This window comes from Channa argus, chromosome 7 (genome assembly GCF_033026475.1).
Source record: "Channa argus isolate prfri chromosome 7, Channa argus male v1.0, whole genome shotgun sequence".
Taxonomy (NCBI): domain Eukaryota; kingdom Metazoa; phylum Chordata; class Actinopteri; order Anabantiformes; family Channidae; genus Channa; species Channa argus.
This window is the reverse complement of record NC_090203.1, coordinates 3521445-3542327: the sequence shown is the minus strand read 5'-3', so window position 1 is coordinate 3542327 and position 20883 is coordinate 3521445. Positions and strand designations below refer to the sequence as shown.

Sequence of the window (20883 nt, the reverse complement as noted above, 5' to 3'; positions counted from 1 at the left end):
CTCGGTCCAGATGGTGATGATGAAGGTGGGGATTTGGTAAATGAGCTTCGAATGTCGGCAGCTTTTCCAGAACAAACGAAAACATTGTCTGAGTGAGTGACACCTCTGCGCGGTCACACGCGGAACTTCAGGCTTGTTACGTTTCACTTTCGCTTATTTCCCCGGGGGCAAGAACAACGACGGTGTCGACAACTCACAGGTAAAACATCGATCGGTTAACGTGTTTCACAGTTTAGTGCAAGAAAAGCTTCGACCTGCGTTTGTTAGAATTTAAACGTTAGACATTTGCCATCCGACCGTGTAACAGCTGAACCCTAGATTTTAGCAGATGAGTAGCCTGTGTACTGAAGTTAACGTCCCGCCGTTTAAAGAACACATCAAGCAGAGAAACACGAATATACAGCAGGTGCTATTGAGATACAGGGAGACTGGTCCATTTTTGACAGTTTTAAGGGGACAGTTCAACCCTTCTGCAGGACTCCACTGTCCTTCTGCAGGCTGCAGGAGGCAGGATAGGCCTCAGGAGTGAAAGGAAAGTAAAACTAAACCAGTCTTTCGTCGCTTGTTTCATTTTCTAGAGTAAAAGCAGAATTAGCTTAGTGATGACAAAGTGTGTACAAGACTTACAAATATAATAGTCCAAGTTAATTTAAATGTTCTAACTTTTAAATATTAAGCATTAACATGTAGGTTGGGTCACAATGTTGAGACAATGAACAGGAAGTTTCTTTGAGCAAGACATCAAACCCCAATGTGTTTGTCATGGTCAGTCCACGTACATTGCAGAGTAAATCTCTCTCTGTGTGTGTGTGTGTGTGTGCTTAAATAAAAGCACTATATATTCTGATGCTGTTTTCAGTCATTACTGGACTGTAACTGAAACTGTAACTTTCTTTCTTCAAATAAAAAATACTTGCAGTGAATTAGTTTAGCTAACACAGATTGTTGTGTGTGTTTGAAGGTTAAAATTCCACCATGAGTCAGTCTGAGGAGAAAGATGAGGAAGTCCTGTCCCCCAACACCACACCGTCTGAAGAACATGAGAGTCAGGGCGAAGCTGAGAGGTAAGAGGAAAATCACACAATGACCAGGAGCAGCTGTGAATGAGGAGCCACTGTAGTGCTGTAGGTACTGGTGAGGTAGTACATTAGGTAGTACATGAGCATTAAACCATAGTACAGTACTATGAGTTCAGAGCATTTATCCACATCAAAGCTCAGTGTGAGTCAGAGCACATGAATGTGTCCCTGTATTTGTGATATTATTAAGCACATAAAAATCTTTTAAAAAAAAAATCCTTTCTGCTCTTTCTTGCACTTGCATCTCGTGAACTGTGAACACTTTTCTGATGGGACTTTGCTTTGATGTTTTCTCCTTGTTTTAGATTTTTGCCGCCTTGTACTTCACTTGTAAGTCGCTTTGGATAAAAGCGTCTGCTAAATGACTAAATGTAAATGTAAATGATATGAATAGTCTTAGACTCCGTTTATTATTCCTTAAATATATCTGTCCTTTTAACAGTGAAGGTTGTTAATACTGTAGACTTGATGCATTTATATTTATTTAGATTATTGTAGATTTCATGACGTGGAAAAAGGGGAAAAGATGTTATTCAGTAGAAATACTTTATAACTGTCAACTAATATTACAAACTTCTACTAAAAACTGATCCCAGCATATAGTTCACTGTGTTTTCACTCAATTTTATTATGAGGTTATTTGATTGGCCATGTATGCAACATATACGATAACTTATTGCCAATTATTTAAAATAATATTTAATTTTAATCAACATTATATTTTGTTTTCAATATTGTAACAGTTGTATAAACAGAATACTGTGTATTACTTTCTTTGTAGCTGAACTACTGTCTACTAGAAATCCTTTTCCTGTAGGTTCACACACAGGTAAATAAACCAAACGTAACCAATGCTTACGGGTTCAATTAATTTTTAGTAATTTGTTTTCATCGTATTGTCATGTCGGGATGAGCGAGTCCTGAATCTGTCCTCATCTAAACAGGTTCTGTGTGACAAAGGTATTAATGGATCAGACCCATTAACTCACCACTCAGTCATTATCATCTTCACTTTGTCAGTTAAGTATTCAGATTCATCTGAAGAGAAAAAATCGTTTATTTTACACCACAAGCAGACAGAACCTGTTTCATTTGTGTCTGAGTGACGGAGGGTGGATTTATCCTTTTGTAGCTCTCCACATATTCCATCCTGATAACAGTCACATAGTGCTTCAGTTTGAAGGATTCCAGCTACTCATTTTAAGTAGGTAGTCAAAGCATTAGAACCACCTCTTCTTACAATATGCTCCACTAAGACTCCACCACCCACTATGACCTCAAACATAAAGAGAAAGTAGAATTATCACTTTTCTAAAAATTTTAATAAAAAAAATAAAAAACTGAGAAATTATAACCTAAATGTAGGAACACAGTTCAATTAAAACCATTTTAAACATTATAGAGTGAAAGTTGGATTTACAAATGCTAACAATTAAAAATTTGCTATTAAAATGTACAAAGTCTATCAAAATGTCATACAACTGGGCTGAAATAACACCAAATGGACATTATTTGCTTTTCAGATCAGTAGAACTAAATTGAAATGTAAAACAAAGTTTGCCCCTCTGTCGCAGCTCAGGAGATTTGAAATGTGGAGGAAATAATAACAATAATAATAAATTTAAATGCTTATTTCTATGCATTATGTATAAATAAAATGAAAAACAGAAGCAAAACAGCTTTTTTTTGTCCTTTCAGCTTGTCCTGTGAGTTCAGGATAAGCCGATTAAACTGAGGCTGCTCTGATATCGATACCACACTCTTTCAGGTCTGAAGGTAGTTTATTTAACCATTAGGCACAATAGAAAAATTGTCTAAAAATATTACAGAATAAAACAACAAAACAAAATATCTGGTAAATAGAAACACTATTTTAGTAAACCAAGGTTTTAGTAAACCTCTACTCATAATAAAATGACACTAGATGCCAGATTTGCAAATCATTGCATTCTGTTTTATACGTTTTACTCATCGTCCCCACGTTGTTTGACCAGTGTATATATATGAACATGGAAAGGATGGATTTCCTTTTGATTTCTCCTCAACCTTTAACTTAATTTGGAAGCACATTCCACAGATAGAGATATGCAGTATTTCTTAGGAGAAAACAAGTTTGCCCCAACTACAGCAGTGGTAGGAGATATGGGGTGAGAGGCCTGTGAAAGAAGATGGGCAGGTTGTATGAGTAGGCTGTGGAATAGAGTGATTGGTATGAATGATAACCAAATATGTAAGACAATGCTTATATGGGACACAGGCATTGGGTTAGAGGGCAGAATAGGTGAACTCCTTATTTCAAAAGTAGTTACTATCAATTTGTGTTTTTCAGTTTGTCAAAGAGATTTGGAATAAGCCAAAACTTAAAATGTTTGCCTTGATTAAGACAGATTTTGGAACAGAAAACTATGTGACATATAAATGGCCCATAAGGAAAAGACCTCTGTGCTTTCAGCTAAGATTCAGCATTTTACCTTTGTATTTGGAAACGGGACATTATGTTGGCATTGAAGAACTTGATTGGATCTGTCAGCTCTGAGTTACAAGAAATCAAAATTAAAATCCAATTAGTTCTACATTGTACTTTGTATTATAAACACAGCAGTGTATTGTATTGAAAAATACCATTTTGATTGCATGACATCAAAATAAAAAATTCAGAAATAGTGACAGAAAATGCTGCTTTTCAACTTTTGCTTTAGTTTTTTTAACGTTATTGTTATTATTCTTTTTATTTTGGGGGGCTTTTTCTGAACAGAATAGAAAGCAGAGTGACAGAGTGACTCAGGGGGAGAGAGAGGAAAAAAGGAGAGAGACAGTTGATGATTTGAGTGCAAACTGAAAAAAAAAAATATCTACGTTGGAAAGAGACTTTAGACTTTCACGAGACACTGTAATTTCATTTTCAGTTGGACGTTTGTTTACACCTGATTCCTATCTTAGCAATATCGTAATTGTCCCAATCCTCAACATTTTCTTCAAAACTGTGTTTTAATGAAGATCAATTATCTTCTGATCCTACTTTTGAACAAATCCCTTAAACAAGGTGACACTATTTTAACCGGCAGCTAATTAAAATTTTAAGATGTTGCTTTGCTTTATTGCCATAATGTAAATGCCTTGTGTTAAGATATATTAAGTGGCTTGGTTGCAGTTTTTTTCCTTCCGAATCAAGGGGAGGGTCCAAAGAAATTATTTTTCAAGTCTTGCTTTTATAATGTCTTAACTTACTGCTCCTGTGCTATGTGTGTAAAAGTGCCCAGTTTTAATTTGAACAGACTAATTTTGTTCATGCTGCTGGTTTGTGATTCCCAATAAGGGATTATTCACGTATTTCAAATTTCGGAGTGAATTTTGGATAAACCTCTCTTTTGGGTTTCACTATTATATATGCAATGGTTGCTGATGCCTCAATTTGAAATTTAAAACCCTAAATATAAAGATCAGGATCTGTTCATCCCCAGCTACTGTGTAACCAGTGTTATGGACACTTCACACTGGCTAGTAGAAAATAACATCCCTTTTACACTTGACAAGGCACATTAATTTTAACAGTTCACTGATGTATATATACATTTTACACAGTTTGAAGTTGTATTCATGGAAGAGAACATTAGCAAAAGAACAAAGCAGAAAGCAATACAGAATAAAATAGGTCAGAACCTGTCTGGCAGCATTCCATTTCGCTGACAGGATTGCTACATTTCTTTGTCAGTAGGTTGTTAGTGTCTTTGAAAGGGTTATAAGAAGCTGCCTCAATTAAGATCGGCGAAAAAGGTAATGTAAATAGTTTGTTTTACACTTTAAATCATAGTATATGTCAGACAAACTACTGTTATCGGGTTTTGAAAAGGTGACTCATGTCCTGACATGTATGAATGTGAGCAAAGAGTAGTCAATAATTTGCCAGTAAGCAAAACCAAATATGATGCAGTGTTTATTCAATCCAGCATTATATGACAATTAAAAGCTTTCAACTTTCAACAGATGTTTACTAAATATAAGCAGATTATGCTGTAAAAACCTCACTGTTACTCTTCATTTCTGGAAAAAAAAAAAAAAAAAAAAGATACGAGGACTTTTCATTGGATGTAATTTTACTGTGCGGTGGTTTGCATGAAGCTCCCAAATCACTGACTCCTGCTGTGAGAACTCTGAAGCTGAACCTGTAGATTTCTGAGTTAGGTTCACATTTTAATTAATGTACCCAAAAAAATCAGATGGATGGATGTTAAATGATTACTTTCAATCATTTAAGGATGTCTGTATTGTTTCACTGGCAGTGTGGCCACCTCACCGCTAGAAGGTCAACAAAAACTTTTAAATATGAAAAATGTTCCATCTTCGTCCTTTCTCCTGCTGTTCGTTTATTCCTCTTCTTTTTGATCAAAATCTAACCACATCATCAACATCGATAGTTATTTATTTTTCTTTGTTTTCAAGCTACAATAGACATCTTGGGGATGTAGCATGAGACAACAAGGGGTCAACTGGTGCTACTTAATTAATCCAATACTGAATAGACTGTTCACCTGGTTTTGGGATGGATGCTGGAAGTCTTCAGATCCTGCTTAGTTTGTTCTTGTGTCTGTCTCTGTCAGGAACCAACGGCTCTCATCAGAGTCTCCCTCCCCAAGCAGAGTGTCCATGAGGAGTGACACATCCATGTTGCAACCTATTGCCTTTAAAGATTCTGATGCAGAGTAAGTGAAAGCATCTTAACATAGATATTCTTTTCAAAAAACAACGTCCTCATCACGTGGTGCAAAAACTTTGGTCCACAGCATAGCAGATATTACCTGAAATTAAGTAGGAATAGATAATTTAGCATTTTCGAGTTGTTTTTTTTTTTTTTTTAATCATAGTTTATGGCAAGAGAAGATGTGATCTGCTTCCTCTTGTTATTTGTGCACCTGTGTGTATTTATTGTGTACAGTACATGCACACCCACGATGGGTATATAAGCTGGTGACAGTCTAGCAGCAGTCCAAATCATTCTGTTTACTAAGTTTCACTTTCAATGTCTTTTTCTGTCAGATCTGAGCCTCAATTTTCAGAATTCCTCCCGCGAAGCTTTGGGTCCCCTGACAGCGACCTCTCTATGAATCTCCCTTTTATTTTTGGAGCACAAGATTCTCATTCAAAGTAAGTCCAAAGATTCTTCTGTTGCACAAATTATAAAGATAAATGACTATGTAACACTACTGTAACATAACTGTTTATCTGAGATACCTTTGCTCAGTGTTACACTTTTCTAACTCATCGAACATTTGTGTTGAATGTTATCTCCTCAGTTTATGTTGTACAGTAATGAAGTAGACAATAATATCCATACTTCTGTTGCTGATCACTGTCTTATCAGCTGACACTTCTTGACATTTATTAAAATAATTAAAACGTCAGTGGAGGCCTTACATGTTCATGATGTTCTTGTTTTACAAGTAGAATGCTACAGTTACTGTTGAATATCTTTCAATTTAAAACTTTGTAAAATTAAAATGTAACAGTAACTTTTGAAGAAAGACTCAATTTAAATTAAAGCTGGTTTGTTATATGGTTTTAACACATCTTTCTTCTCAGCTTAGAAATCAACAAAATGCCCAAATTTAATATGTGCACTTTTGTCAGGTGTTTGTTAACGTTGTCAGCCTGTTGTTTTTCAAAAGATTTCTTAAGTAATATTACCATTACAATAATGAAGGCTAATACATATATATCTATCTTTGTATCTATAGATCGATACAGTACATAGATAGATCCACTTACAGGAAACTAGAGTACACAGAGGAAACCCGTACAAACTGCATTAGCATATGTTTTATAAAGTTAAGGTTGAAGCACACCTCTTGTGCTAAATCTAATTATGCTATTGGCAGCCACATACAGTTGATCCTACGTTCCTGGTATTTCAATGCCTAATCTTGTCGAATATTTGTTTTGTGACCAGGAGCAGCAGTTTCTCCAATTCGATGGGTTCATCTACATCAAGTACAATATTTAAGGTCGGTAAACATACACACACATTTTGCCAGCAGTTAAAATAGTTATAAGCTAAAGGTAAACTGAACTGGTGTGACCGGAAGCAGGGGAAAACTGCTCGCCTGGCACAATCAAGGGTGTCTTGGAAAAGATGTGATGGGACTGCTTTGAATGGCTGTTACTCCCTTTGATTAAGTAGTAATTCTGAGATGACAATCGCCATTTGACACTTAAAACTGATACCTCGTTTTGCGAGTTTTGATTTAAGGCTAGTGTTAGTTAAAAGGTGAGATTTTTATTTTTTTTTCAAGCGTCTGGAGGAGAGCATGATTCCTTTTGTGAGGAGTGAGCTGAAGAGGTTCCAGAGGATTCTCTATCCAGGTTACCAAGAGTCCTTTGAGAGGCAATGGATGGATGAAGAGGACGTGAACGGTGAGGAGGAGGACTGGAGAAGGAGCAGCAAAGACGCATTTCTGAAGTTCACACTGCACTTCCTCCAAGGAATGAATGCGACTGACTTGGCTGACTCTCTGCGGAGCAGTAAGAGGCTTTAAACACATATAGATATAACATGAATAAAAAGTTGTTTAACAAAAAGCTAAAGTGTAAAGTCTGTGGAATCCTGCAGCATCATAGTGCTACTGGCGTAACGTAATTTCAGTTAATCCTAAAATCTGACTATGTGTTGTTCAGTCAGAGAAGCATTTTCTTTGTGATAAGGTATTGGTAGGTAGAAGGTTAATGGCTTCTCGATTGCTGTAGTATAATTTAAATTCCTTTCTCTCCATTCTTCATCGGTGGGAGACATTGGTTTTATAGGAAGAGGCAGGTGGGGGTCATAATGTGTAATAGCAATAGCTTGATTTCAACCACTGAAGGGTAGTTCCTGAAAATGTTTCTTACGCACTATGAAGTCTTCAAATACTATGCACAAAAATGTCAAGGTTTTGACCAAGCCAGTCCACATTAATGTTCAGCTGAAAAAGTGGTTTGGAGTAGCAATGTCCCGAAACTACTTTTTCCCAGACTGCACAAGATACCAAGTAGCGATACAAGTACTAAACTCTTTTGCTTCTGGAATGAGTTGCTGGACGGTGAAATCTGCAGTTAAGCAAATTCAGTAAGACTGGAAATACTCATGTTCTTCTGCCAAATATAAAAGAACAATTATTGACAATTATTTTAAAACAGCTCTAAACCATAGACATTTTCCAGTCATATACGTTTTATGAGTACACAAAGGCAGGATTGGGCCTGATCCCCAATGTACGCCTAGTTTGGAGATTTACTTATTAACAGGATACTTTTTGTCCTTTCGGCTTATCCCGTGAGTTCAGGGTCACCACAGCGGATCATCACAGTTTGTTTTTATGCCGGATGCCCTTCCTGACCCAACCCTCCCCGATTTCTACTGGGCTTGGACCGGCACCGCACAGCTGGGGATGGGAATGGGCTGTTAGGGGTTCAGTGTCTTGCCCAGACACACTTTGACATATAGCCACTGACCCTGTGGTCCTGTGGTCCGTGGATGATTGCCTTTACCAACTGAGCAACAGCACCACAGGATACTAGTTCATGAAAAAACCTGCACAATCTAAATTAATGTTAAAATATTTTTCATGTATTCATCCAGACATGGTTGCTGCCACATGCCACCGTAAACTGAAATCAAGACTGAGAGAGAAATTTCAGTGTGTGTTTGAGGGGGTTGCTAAACAAGGAAGCCCAGCCTCGTTAAACCAGATCTACACAGAGCTCTACATCACAGAGGGAGGGACTGGAGAGGTCAACAGGGAACATGAGGTCAGACAGATCGAAAAAGCATTGAAGAAACAGACCACATCTGAAAAAACAATAAAATGTGAAGACCTATTTAAAGCCACATCTGGAAGAGATGGACCAATCAGAACAGTGATGACAAAGGGAGTGGCTGGCATAGGGAAAACAGTATTAACACAGAAGTTCACTTTGGACTGGGCTGAAGACAAAGCCAACCAGGACATACAGTTCACATTTCCATTGACTTTCAGAGAGCTGAATGTGCTGAAAGAGAAAAAGTTCAGCTTGGTGGAACTTGTTCATCACTTTTTTCCTGAAACCAAAGGATTCTGCTGGTTTGAAGAGTTCCAGGTTGTGTTCATCTTTGACGGTCTGGATGAGTGTCGACTTCCTCTGGTCTTCCACAACAATGAGGTCGTGACTGATGTGACAGGGTCCACCTCATTGGATGTGCTGCTGACAAACCTCATCAGGGGGAACCTGCTTTCCTCTGCTCGTCTCTGGATAACCACTCGGCCTGCAGCAGCCAATAAGATCCCTCCTGAGTGTGTTGACATAGTGACAGAGGTTAGAGGGTTCACTGACCCACAGAAGGAGGGGTACTTCAGGAAGAGATTCAGAGATGAGGAGCAGGCCAGCAGAATCATCTCCCACATCAAGAAATCACGAAGCCTCCACATCATGTGCCACATCCCAGTCTTCTGCTGGATCACTGCTACAGTTCTGGAGGATGTGTTGAAAACCAGAGAAGGAGGAGAGCTGCCCAAGACTCTGACTGAGATGTACATCCACTTCCTGGTGGTTCAGTCCAAACTGAAGAACATCAAATATGATGGAGGCACTGTGACAGATTCACACTGGAGTCCAGAGACCAGGACGATGATTGAAGCTCTGGGAAAACTGGCTTTTGAGCAACTGCAGAAAGAAAACCTGATCTTCTATGAATCAGACCTGACAGAGTGTGGCATCGATATAAGAGCAGCCTCAGTGTACTCAGGAGTGTTCACACAGATCTTTATAGAGGAGAGAGGACTGTTCCAGGAAAAGGTGTTCTGCTTCATCCATCTGAGTGTTCAAGAGTTTCTGGCTGCTCTTCATGTCCTTCTGACATTTATCAACTCTGATGTCAATCTTCTGGTAGAAGAAAAAACAACCTCCTCTTCTGCTTTATGTAAGGATGAACCTGAATTTTTCTACCAGAGTGCTGTGGAAAAGGCTTTACAGAATCCAGATGGACACCTGGACCTGTTTCTCCGCTTCCTCTTGGGTCTTTCTCTGCAGAACAATCAGACTCTCCTGCGAGGCCTGGTGACACAGACAGGAAGCAGCTCAATGACCAATCAGGAAACAGTCAAATACATCAAGACGAGGATTAGTGAGAATTTGTCTACAGAGAAAAGCATCAATCTGTTTCACTGTCTAAATGAACTGAAAGACCATTCTCTAGTGGAGGACATCCAACAGTACCTGAGATCTGGAGGTCTCTCCACAGATAAACTGTCTCCTGCTCAGTGGTCAGCTCTGGTCTTCATCTTACTGTCATCAGAAAAAGATCTAGATCTGTTTGACCTGAAGACATACTCTGCTTCAGAGGAGGCTCTTCTGAGGCTGCTGCCAGTGGTCAAAGCCTCCAAGAAATCAGTGTAAGTCCAGAGATAGTTATATACAAAATTTGTGTTTTTTTATCTTTTAAACATATTGGTCAAAGTTGGTCAAAGTGTCCAAAAAAGTCTGTAAGTGAAAGCTAACAGAACAGATTAAATATATCGATAAACTCCTATTTCTAATTCCGTTGTTAATACTGCATCTTCAGGCTAAGTTGCTGTAACCTCTCCGAGAAAAGCTGTGAAGCTCTGGCCTCAGTTCTCAGCTCCCAGTCCTCCAGTCTGAGAGGGCTGGACTTGAGTAACAATGACATTCAGGATACAGGAGTGGAGCTGCTCTGCACTGGGCTCAAGAGTCGATATTGTAAACTGCAAACTCTCAGGTTAGGAGTCATAGTTTAATAACTCTCAATTCCTTATCAAATAAAGCTTACGTTAGGTTTTATGTTTATACCAGTGCAAATGTTTATTATATTTGTATCATCAGTTACTGCACTTATAAAGTAATGGTTAGAAGCAATGAAAAAAAATATTCAAAACCACTTGTGCCTTCATCTTCCACGTTTTCTAACTATTCTTTCATCCCTTGGTATTTTTCAAGCTTCTCGTGTTCTTTCTTCTTGATGTTAATATTGCTACATCTATCACTACCAGCTTTGTCCAGCTACTGGTAGGAGTTTTTGATATCAGAAACTTCTTCTATCTAGTTGGTGTGAAACCATCAGTGTATTGAAAGGAGTTTCCTTGTCTTGTCTGTCTCTTTCTCTCTTTTGGGAAGCTAATGACCAGACCTTCTCATTTGCCTTACACTGTAGTTTTTGGCAGTTGGTGATTTCTTTCTGGCCTCCTTATGTTTCCTATTTGCCTGCAAGATCACAAGGTATTTGGACCTGTCCTTTATCTGTAGTAGTAGTAGTAGGTAGTATAATTCCCTCATTTCTGACCGCCTTTCCTCTCCTTGTTACCACCCTACCACACTTTATCCAGTTCAAATGACACTATAGATCCTAGTGGTGTGGATTAGTGAGTCGAGGTCTCATTCACTTCTGCCATACAGCTTGATGTCATCCATGTAGAGGAGATGGCTTAAGGTTGCTCCATTCCATAGTATAGTCGGTATCCGTAACCACTCTTGGTGATGATCTGGCTGAGGGGGTTCAGCCCTAATGAGAACGGCAGCGGGGACAGGGTTGTTGTCCGCATCCTCAGTGAGTTCTTGATGAAAGCTCTTAGAGAGCTCTTGGTGTTGTATAGTTCCATGCATTCTAGGATCCATGGTTTAGACAATGTGTCATAGGCTTTCTTGTCGATCCAGGCTGTACAGAGGTTGGTATGTCTGGTCTTGCCGTCTTTAGTGACCACTTTGTCTACCAGTAGCTGATGCTTTACTCGTCTGGTGTCACTTCTAATTCCTATCTGGCCCTGCTCATATATTGAGCCATGTGGCTTCTCAACTTAGTCGCTATGATGCTCAACAGGAGCTTCCATGTTGTGCAGGGGCAGGGAAGTAGTTGAATGGGACTGCTTCCTTCTGGCGGTCCTTCAGTATCAAGACTGTTCAGCTTTCAGTTAACCATTCAGAGTGGGTTCCATCAGCTAGTAGCTGGTTCATTTGTCCAACCATGTGCTCATGGAGTGAAGGTAGTTTGTTTAACCAGTAGGCATGTATCATGTCAGGGCCTAGTTCTGTCAAGCTTTTTATACTTGAGACCCTCTCTTGGACGTGCACAATTGTAATGGTTATTGGATCTTGTTCTAGAAGGTTACTGTGGTCACGTCAACTAACCTCTGGGTACTGTTGTAATGTAATGCTTCCTTCTCCCATATGCTTTTCCAGTATTGTGTAGTCTCCAGCCTCGGTATGTCTGCTCTCATGTTATTACCCTTCGACTGAGAGCACACTCCGGATGGCTCAGTGGAGAACATCCAGCTTCTTCTTAGGAACCCCATTCTTCATCCTGCTTTTTTGCAATTCCAATAGCTGGCTAACTTCTCTCCATTTGACCCTGATCTTGGCCTCCTACCTCCTTCTTCATGGAGGATACTGCTCTTTGTGGCTTATCCTGGACCTAAAACCTGGCTGGTTTTCCTGTGGTGTTCACCAGCCTGTTAGTCTCAGTGAGGGTCATAGAAAGGATTCTTTGTAGTGCTGCCTTCAAATCTTCTAGTGGACTTTTTAGAGGGCACTTTACTTAGTCTTAATAACCATTATCCTTGTACAATAGTATGTTTTCTTTACTCTTGACTATATGTGTCCATCTGCAAAAGATCTAATTCTGGTGTGTGTGCAGGCTATCAGGCTGTCTGATCACAAACGAAGGCTTTGTTTCACTGGCCTCAGCCCTGAGCTCCAACCCCTCTCATCTGAAGAGGCTGGACCTGAGTTACAACCATCCAGGGGAGTCTGGAGTAAAACTGCTGTATGCTGGACTGAAGAATACAAACTGGAGAATGGAAAATTTGAGGTATGGACAAAGGACATGGGTTTAATTTTGGTGTTCCAATTAACAACATCAACAAAAGGCAATAAAAAAACATCTTGGGGAATTAGAAATTACTGATCACATTAATAATAATCAATAATCAATTGAATAAGCCAAATTAGTAATCTAAAAAAAAAAGAAAATCCCTAAATCATCAATTAAAAATTAAGCTTTGCAAGAATCGAGACAAAGTGGGATTGGATCCAACACCCTTCCAACATGTAACCGGTTAAGCACTATAGATAATTTATGGATAGACAGAAGAATTAAGGATGCTCCACGTGATCACCTTGGCAAATGTTTTAAATCTTTAAAGTTGTCTGACAGCTGTTATTGAGCCATTGTCACTCTTGTTGTGTGAAAACTTTTAAAAAGGGTTTTTTTTAATGCCACATACCTGCTGACCTGTTTTTCTCTCTAGGGTGGACTTTGGTGGAGTGCAGATGTTGAAATGTGGTCTGAAAAAGTGTAAGTGTGCGTTTCTGATTTGATAGAACAAACGTAGCACAATGCTGTTTTATAGCTAAACATAGTTGGGACATTTTGAATAGTTTGATAAACCTTTTACTGGAAAGCTGCATAGATCTAGATATATATCGATGTAGATCTACAGATATAGATAGTAGTAGCAGATATAACATAGTATACCTTGTATTAGATGACATGCAGCATGTCTGTTGCTTCTGGAATCCATCTCCTCCTGGATGGTCCTCCTGGTCCTCTCTGGTTGGTGGAAATGTGACCTGTCCAGCCTTTAAAGGTCTCCATGTGTATCTCCAGCTTAAGTCTTTCAAAGACACATGGACAATGTCTCCACCAATTGTCCCAGATAACCAGTCCATAAGAGTCTGGAAGGAGCAGACACCTGCCAATGGACTAAACCAATCCACAAATTGTGGGCGCCACATACACAAACCAAAATTTTAAATATTCTTTTAAAAGTCTTTGTGAGAACAACTGGCCTCTTCAGACTAAAGAATAAAATCTTGGTCCGACACCCTAGAACAATTTTCTCTGCTGACAGTCAGCACCAACTGAGCCAGACCGGGACTGACCCAGCCCAGCTAGAACCAACCGTAATTATCTTATTCATTTCTACAGATGCTTGTGAACTCACACTGGACCCAAACACAGCGCACAAGAACCTTAAACTGTCAACCAACAACAGAAAGACGACATTTGAGAGAGAGGCGCAGCCGTACCCCGATAACTCGGACAGATTCGACTACAGGAACCAGGTGCTGTGCACAGAGGGTTTGACTGGTCGCTGTTACTGGGAGGTCGAGTGGAGTGGAAAGGTTCACATAGCAGTGACTTACAAAGAAATCAGACGGATAGGACAATTTGATGACAGCTGTCTCGGAAGAAACGACCAGTCCTGGAGTCTGAGGTGCTGCGAGGATGGTTTCTCTGCACGGCATGATAACAAAAGAACGTCCATTCACACGCCTCCCTCCTGCAGAGTGGGCGTGTACCTCGATTGGCCTAAAGGCTCTTTGTCCTTCTACAGTGTCACGTCTGGCAAACTGATCCACCTCCACACTTTCCAGACCAAATTCATGGAACCACTCCACCCTGCCTTTAGACTTACGGTGTTAGACTCCTCAGTGTCTTTGTGCCAGATGTAAAAAGGCACGTGGGAATGAATCTGGTGCCTTAGCTTGTTGCTGAATAATTGCTGATAAATTAGTATTAGTATTAGTATTGTATTTATCACATCTACAGTTGTTAAAGCATCTTTCTCCATTTCCTCCAATTAAGATCGGTTTCTTAGTGCCGGCCTTTGGGCAGGGACATAAAGGACGTTATGCTTCTTGCTTTTTCCGTGTTACAGGACAGTGGTTATAATATTGATGCAGGAGCTTTACTATTTTTATATTCTTGAGGAAAAATACCACTTTGACGAGGGGATAAGCACTATGTTTCCATTTATTTCAGGACCACAGTATGTTTTCAATGTGTCCACATAATTGTAGTACACTTGTCATTTATGGTTAAACAAAATTAAATGAAAAGAATAATAGAAAATACATTTAAAAAAAGGAACCAAAGAAATGACAGAAAGTGACAACACAACACATTTTCCCACTTTTAAATGTTTTTTTTATTGTTTGTGTACTTTAAGAATAATGATTGGATTCATAGCCTCATACTGGTTCCCACAGCTCTGTATAATTAAAGGAATGAGCAGGTTTCTTGAAGCTGATTTAGTATATTATTGAGTCTCGCTTGTTACAACTGTCTTTTTGTTGCACGTGCTGAATCAAATTTCACCTGAAAGTCTCGTTTCGTGGAAAAATGCCCTCCAATGTTCAGCTGAGACTCAAATGAAACGGTCACAGTAACTTAGATTAAACTTATATTAGCTTTCAAAAAAACCTGAACCACTTATTTTAAAACTGGTCCATCCTCAGCTCTCGAGCTTCAGATTATGGCTGACTTCATGAACTGAAAAGAGAAGAATGAAAGTTGTACAAAACCAAAATGGCTGGACTGTGGCCTGTTTTTCTCTATACCTTTTTTATTAATTGAGTACCACTGTCTACCTTAAATCATTTTTCTGTAGGTTTAAACAACAAAATATCACTTAATGCACTGGCTATATTCAGCACCGTTATTTTATTAGAGCTTTGTAAAACCTTCAAACTCACCTGTTTGAAAGAAAAACCAGCGACTTCGCAGGCACATGGCAAACTCAGCAGGTGGGCCTGGAAACGCTCTGAGGAAGGGAATAAACGTACACACTGTACACTATGGTGTTTTGAAACAGACTTTCCAAAGTGGCTACTTCACTTTAAATAAAACCTCACTCAGGAACAGTTAATACAACTTAGGAGAGTAAATGCGCACTTGATCGAAAAATGTAGATTCAAAATAATAAGTCGGGAATGTTCAAACAACGTTCTAATAGAGGATTAATTAATAGATGACATCAGATTAATCAGATTATTTTGTGACATCATCTGAACTCCCTCCAGGTGATGTCATCTGGAGGAGTTTTATTTTACATAGAAGCAGAGAAATATTTCACTAAGGGAAGTCAGAGGGAAATTCAAAGCATTAATGTACATTTACACCAAACTAAGACCATAGAAAGAAAGAAAAAATTGGTCAAGTCGTCTTTTAAATATCTACATTCTTACGATTGTTGAGACCGTTTTAAATTTAGAGAATTGTGTAGAGGGATAAAACTTCTTCAGCTGAATTAGACTGAGGGCTAGTCAAAAACTCTAAGTGTTGCACTGAGGGGGAACTTTGGCCTCTTTCTAAACTCCTGCCTACAGCAGCTGTGACAAAACAGACAACATGAATTATCAACAGCACATTCAAAATGCTTGAAGACCTGATACCGACCTTTGAGGATCTGAAGTTTCGTCAGCAGCGCCACATACTCATCGTAGTCAATTCCATGTTGGGAACTGTATTCGTGCCACAGAATTTGGAAGATTTCATCATCTAAACCAAATTCTGGGTGACAAAGGGAAGAACGTATAGAAATCAGACCGATCGACTCACTACTCAATCATCATCATCATCATCATTTTGTCAGGAACGGTTTTGTCTCAGGATAAAAAAAAAAGAATGTTGAACCCTTCAGGTTCAGCTTTAGATTTGGGCAAAATGTGTATTGGATACCTCGGGCAGACAGAGTCTTTTTCATTTGTGCCTTTGTGACGGAGGGGGGGTTCATCCTCTCGTAGGTCTCCACATACTCCCTCCTGATAACAGCCACATAGTGCTCCAGCTTGAAGAACTCCACCACGTCCAGGTCTCTACTGTTGTCTTTCTGAGGTGCCGATTAAAGAAATAATCTGAAAACATACAAATCACTGCCTCCAATTACACTACAATAAAGGATAGACTGTAAAATTTGGCATCGTGTGCAGACAGAATAACGTTTTATCCCTTCATTAGCTTTTTAAAAAGCATAATTTATGTGTTGCCTAGTTGCAAACACAATTTATTGTTATAGGACAATAAAGACCAGAATCATTAATATTTTACTTTAACATCTACGACTATCACCTTTAATAGGTGTGTTAATGGTAGGAGTTTCACCTTCTCCTGACTTCAGAGGTAAAAACATGGCAGTGAGGTGAGTTTCTAAAGGATACATCCATGAGAGTCAACAGCAGATGGGCAGTTCTGAGACTCAGAGCTGAAATGGAGGAAACACATGTAATTCTGAGAGTCAAACATCCTCATTCACTGGATAATGTCGTTAAACTCAAAAGGAAAAGGAACCGACATTTGCCGCGAACAGAATAGCCACCGGCAACTAGTTTAGCAAGAACATCCTCAGCCTTCAGCATCTGTTGTGAACGACAGGGAATAAAGTTACTGCATCGCAGAACATGCAGCATCAAAAGGCCTGAAATCTGCGACCATGAGGTGAAATACACGATTATGTACAGTTTTCTCCACACGTGACTCACATGTTGGTCACATTTGCTAGATACTAAAATTTTTCAAATTAAAAGTCCCCATGTGAATTTTTAAAGTGCTTAAACTTTTTGTAACAGTGTTAGTGTCACCTTATTTAGAATCATCTATGATTTATGACACGTTTCAGTTTAAACTTAGTGTTGCTCACAAAAATCCAGTGTGTCTCCTTGAATTATTAAATTATATATGTATGTGCATTTTTGTGTATACTTTAATTTTCCTCTCTAATGCAGACAGTTTGCCATTTAATGTACAGTTAACGTTAAAATGAGTTGAAATACCTCAGGCCTTCGCTCTTCCTGTAAAAGAAAAGGAAAAGGGTGATTTTATGTAAAGATTCACATTCAGTGATGCAGCTCCAATGTTCTTTTACTAAACTAACTAAATAAAGTGTCACTGTGTTACTTACTGATATACAACTGGCCTCTGGGAACAAATGACACTGCAGCTCATCTGGCCAGGAAACACCAAAGCCGGACATCAGACTCTCACAGCCCGATTTAGCTCTCTCACAGAAAGACCTGCAGGGCCACTGCACTTCGCCAGCCACACACTCGGGGGCGTAGACCCTGCACAGGAAGAGGTGTATGTCCACCGAGCACACAGCCTGCACTATGGAGTTGAAAAAGGACATCTTCGTCACGGCCTCTCTTTGACTCGTGTGACCCAGAAGATTGGGCGAGATGGTCTGGTTGTAGGACAGGCGCTGGCACATGGGGATGGTGATGGGTTCACAGATCCCCCCACTGCTGCTCACGCCATACTGGAACAAGAGGCAGGTGCACACAGTCATTCCAGGTCAGGTTTGTGTGAAACTACTGAAAAGCACAGAAACAACTGGACTGGAGTGAATTCTCTGCTGCAGGTACCTAATGTTTTGACTTGAATGCTTAAAAAGAGCTAAACATGCAATGAGCGACGACAAGTATTTGATTTCTAAGAGGATTTATGCACATGCACATTATCTGCACATTATTATGATATCAGTTTATGTTTCATGGAGGATTCGTGACTTAAATGACCTCAGTTTCACCTCACGCAGTAGCTTTGCCCTTGAAGCTTCCTCGGTCCCCTCAGTAATTTCCTGTTGCTTACGAGTCCACCCAGAGCTTTTAGAAATCACCAGCTAAGAGTTGTGTCACTAATGGTAACTGATGCTATTTATAGGGGTGGAACTAGACTTAGGGACTTAAATGTGATGGAATGAAAAGTGAAATCCAACACAAAACGTTCAACATAATCAGCCCGTCACTGGAGAGACACTGGATTTTGTTCTGACAGACCAGTGCTGCACAATCCAGTATATAATCGACTGCAGAAGTCTAGGTGGGAGCAAACAAACATGGTTTTGGGAGCAATGGTTTAATTTTGATGGCTTTTTGAATTGTTTATATAGCAATACTGGACATAAATCATTCATGTATTCTATAAACTACGTATCCTGGTCATAGGGGGAGCTTATCCCAGCTGTCACTGGGTGAAAGCGAACATACAAAGCCTGCACAGATTGGATTTAAACTGGAGACCATGTAGCAGCAGTGCCCACCACTCCTCTAGCATGCTGCCCCCCAGTGGTGGCTTTAAAGAACATGTTAGATCACACTTACATGTTCACAGGACTCTGTGGTGAATGCATCACACTTTAGAGACTCTGGCCACTTGAAGCCGAACTTGTTCATCAGTGACTCGCAGCCGGACAGCGCCTGCTCGCAGAGCGTTCTGCAGGGAGGACGAGGTTTTCCGGACACGCACTCGGGTGTGTAGACGGAACACAGGAAAGGCTTCAGATGAGGCGAGCAGCCAAGTCTTACAAGAGGATAGTAATTATATATTTCCCGGCTCGCGTCCTCCTGAGTTCGGTGACCTAGAATATTCGGCAGCACAGTTTCTGTGTATGGCAGCTCTGAGCATAGAGGGACAGTGATGGTCTGACATGATGCAGGAGCGGTTGGGATAACGCTGGAGAATTCACCCTGGAGGCACAGAAACAGAAATCAGCTACCAGTGCACATCTTTTGATTTCTGGATAAGTTTTTTTTAATTTGGTTTCTTTTAATTTATCTGTATTTTTCCATACTGTTAGTTATGAACAGTGTTCAGCTATTTTGTTTTTTTTGAACAATAGGAGAAAATAATGAAGTCGGATGTGGAACGGTATAAAAAAATAATTTCTAAAATTTAAAATTTTAGGTGAAATTAAACTTTTTTTTTGACTGAAGGTAAAATCCCCACGGAAAAGAGTGTAACAGTTTGACCACACGTTGTGTTGTTTCATTTTCATGTTACAATAACACTTACAGGTTCGCAGGACTCTGTGGGAAGTAGGTCACACTTGAGTGTCTCGGGCCACGGAAAGCCGAACTTGTTCATCAACGACTCGCAGCCGGACCGAGCCCGCTCGCAGAGCGATCTGCAGGGAGGCTGAGCATTTCCCCCAAGCACACACTTAGGAGTGTACATGTGGCACAGGAAAGGCTTCAGATACGGCGAGCACTCAACCTTTACCAAGGGCTGAAACTGATGCACTTCCAGGCCTGCATCCCCCTGATTTGTGTGGCCGCGGAAATTGGGCAGCATAGTTTCTGTGTAGGGCAGATCTCTGCAGAGAGGGACAGTGATTGTTTCACAAGATGGACTGGGGCTTGGAGAAACTCTGGCATTTTGACCCTGGAAGAACAGAAACACGGTAAGTGGTTTAACTGGAAGCAGGATGTGTCGGTGCGCGTCCAGGACAGTGGCCTTCTGGTATTTCCTCCTCTAAAAGCTGTAAATCGCTATTTTACAGCCGTTTATGACTTAACAAGACAAATACCTGGGCATAAACAACAGAGGGGCAGAGCAAGCGTGGTTTCCACCTTCTGTACAAACAACTTTAGGAGGCCAGAGGTCAGTGCACTAATGAAACCTACGTATTGATGTTCCCACAGAATCTCAGGATGAAAATGCACCATTTACACACTTGTTTTAACCATCTATAAGCCTCTGGTTAAGTCCATTGTGCAAAAGCAAAAAACAGTCATATGATGACAACATATGATTTCTGACTAACCTGTACACAGTTAGACTCTGGTAAAGATTCACAACTGATCCTCACGGGCCACGACAACCGCTTCGCTTTGAGGGCCGACTCACAGTCGGTCTTGACCTTCGCACAGAGAGATCTGCACGGCTTCACCCGGCTGTCGTCCCCAGAGCTGCATTCGGGCACGACCACTCGGCACATGACCGTGGCGACGTCCGGTGAGCAGGCCGTCTCCACAATCTGACCGATCTGCTGCAGGGTGAAGCCTTGGACTCCACTCGGATGGAGCGTGCTGGTGTATCCCACACCTTGGCAGAAGCTGGCCGTTACTGGCTTACAGTTTGAGGTGTCACTCCTGCTTTGCGCCCACAGGGGAGACAGAAGACATCCCAAAAACACCAACACCAAGTCCTTCATGGCTTTTAGTTTTAAAGAAAAAAGTCCCTGTGCTGTTTAACGAAGCCTTTGGAGGTTTGAAGCCTCTGTGTGTGCTG

The 20883-nt window shown here is 40.2% G+C and overlaps 2 protein-coding genes across 4 annotated transcripts; one reads left to right on the top strand and one right to left on the bottom strand.

Annotated features, from left to right (window-relative positions):
- The first annotated feature begins 76 nt into the window (after window positions 1-76).
- On the top strand, window positions 77-15122 carry LOC137130011 (NLR family CARD domain-containing protein 3-like). 3 transcript variants are annotated; one of them, XM_067509571.1, is made up of 11 exons: window positions 77-199; window positions 962-1064; window positions 5678-5779; window positions 6114-6221; window positions 7024-7078; window positions 7367-7595; window positions 8689-10477; window positions 10648-10821; window positions 12730-12903; window positions 13343-13389; window positions 14023-15122. In XM_067509571.1, the coding sequence occupies exons 2-11, from the start codon at window positions 976-978 to the stop codon at window positions 14547-14549; spliced, it is 3294 nt and encodes a 1097-aa protein (XP_067365672.1). In that variant the 5' UTR covers window positions 77-199; window positions 962-975; the 3' UTR covers window positions 14550-15122. The 3 variants fall into 3 exon arrangements, with proteins under 3 accessions (XP_067365672.1, XP_067365673.1, XP_067365674.1); XM_067509572.1 differs by lacking the exon at window positions 77-199 and adding an exon at window positions 1861-1908; XM_067509573.1 differs by lacking the exons at window positions 77-199; window positions 962-1064 and adding an exon at window positions 1953-4853.
- LOC137130014 (uncharacterized) lies at window positions 15002-20806 on the bottom strand. Its single transcript, XM_067509579.1, has 11 exons — window positions 20417-20806; window positions 19666-20034; window positions 18975-19340; window positions 17777-18130; window positions 17649-17666; window positions 17171-17234; window positions 17037-17080; window positions 16558-16708; window positions 16276-16389; window positions 15573-15640; window positions 15002-15369 (listed from the first exon to the last, which is right to left on the bottom strand). Exons 1-11 carry the CDS (start codon window positions 20804-20806, stop codon window positions 15346-15348), a joined length of 1962 nt encoding a protein of 653 aa, XP_067365680.1. The 3' UTR covers window positions 15002-15345.
- Between the last annotated feature and the right edge of the window lie 77 nt (window positions 20807-20883).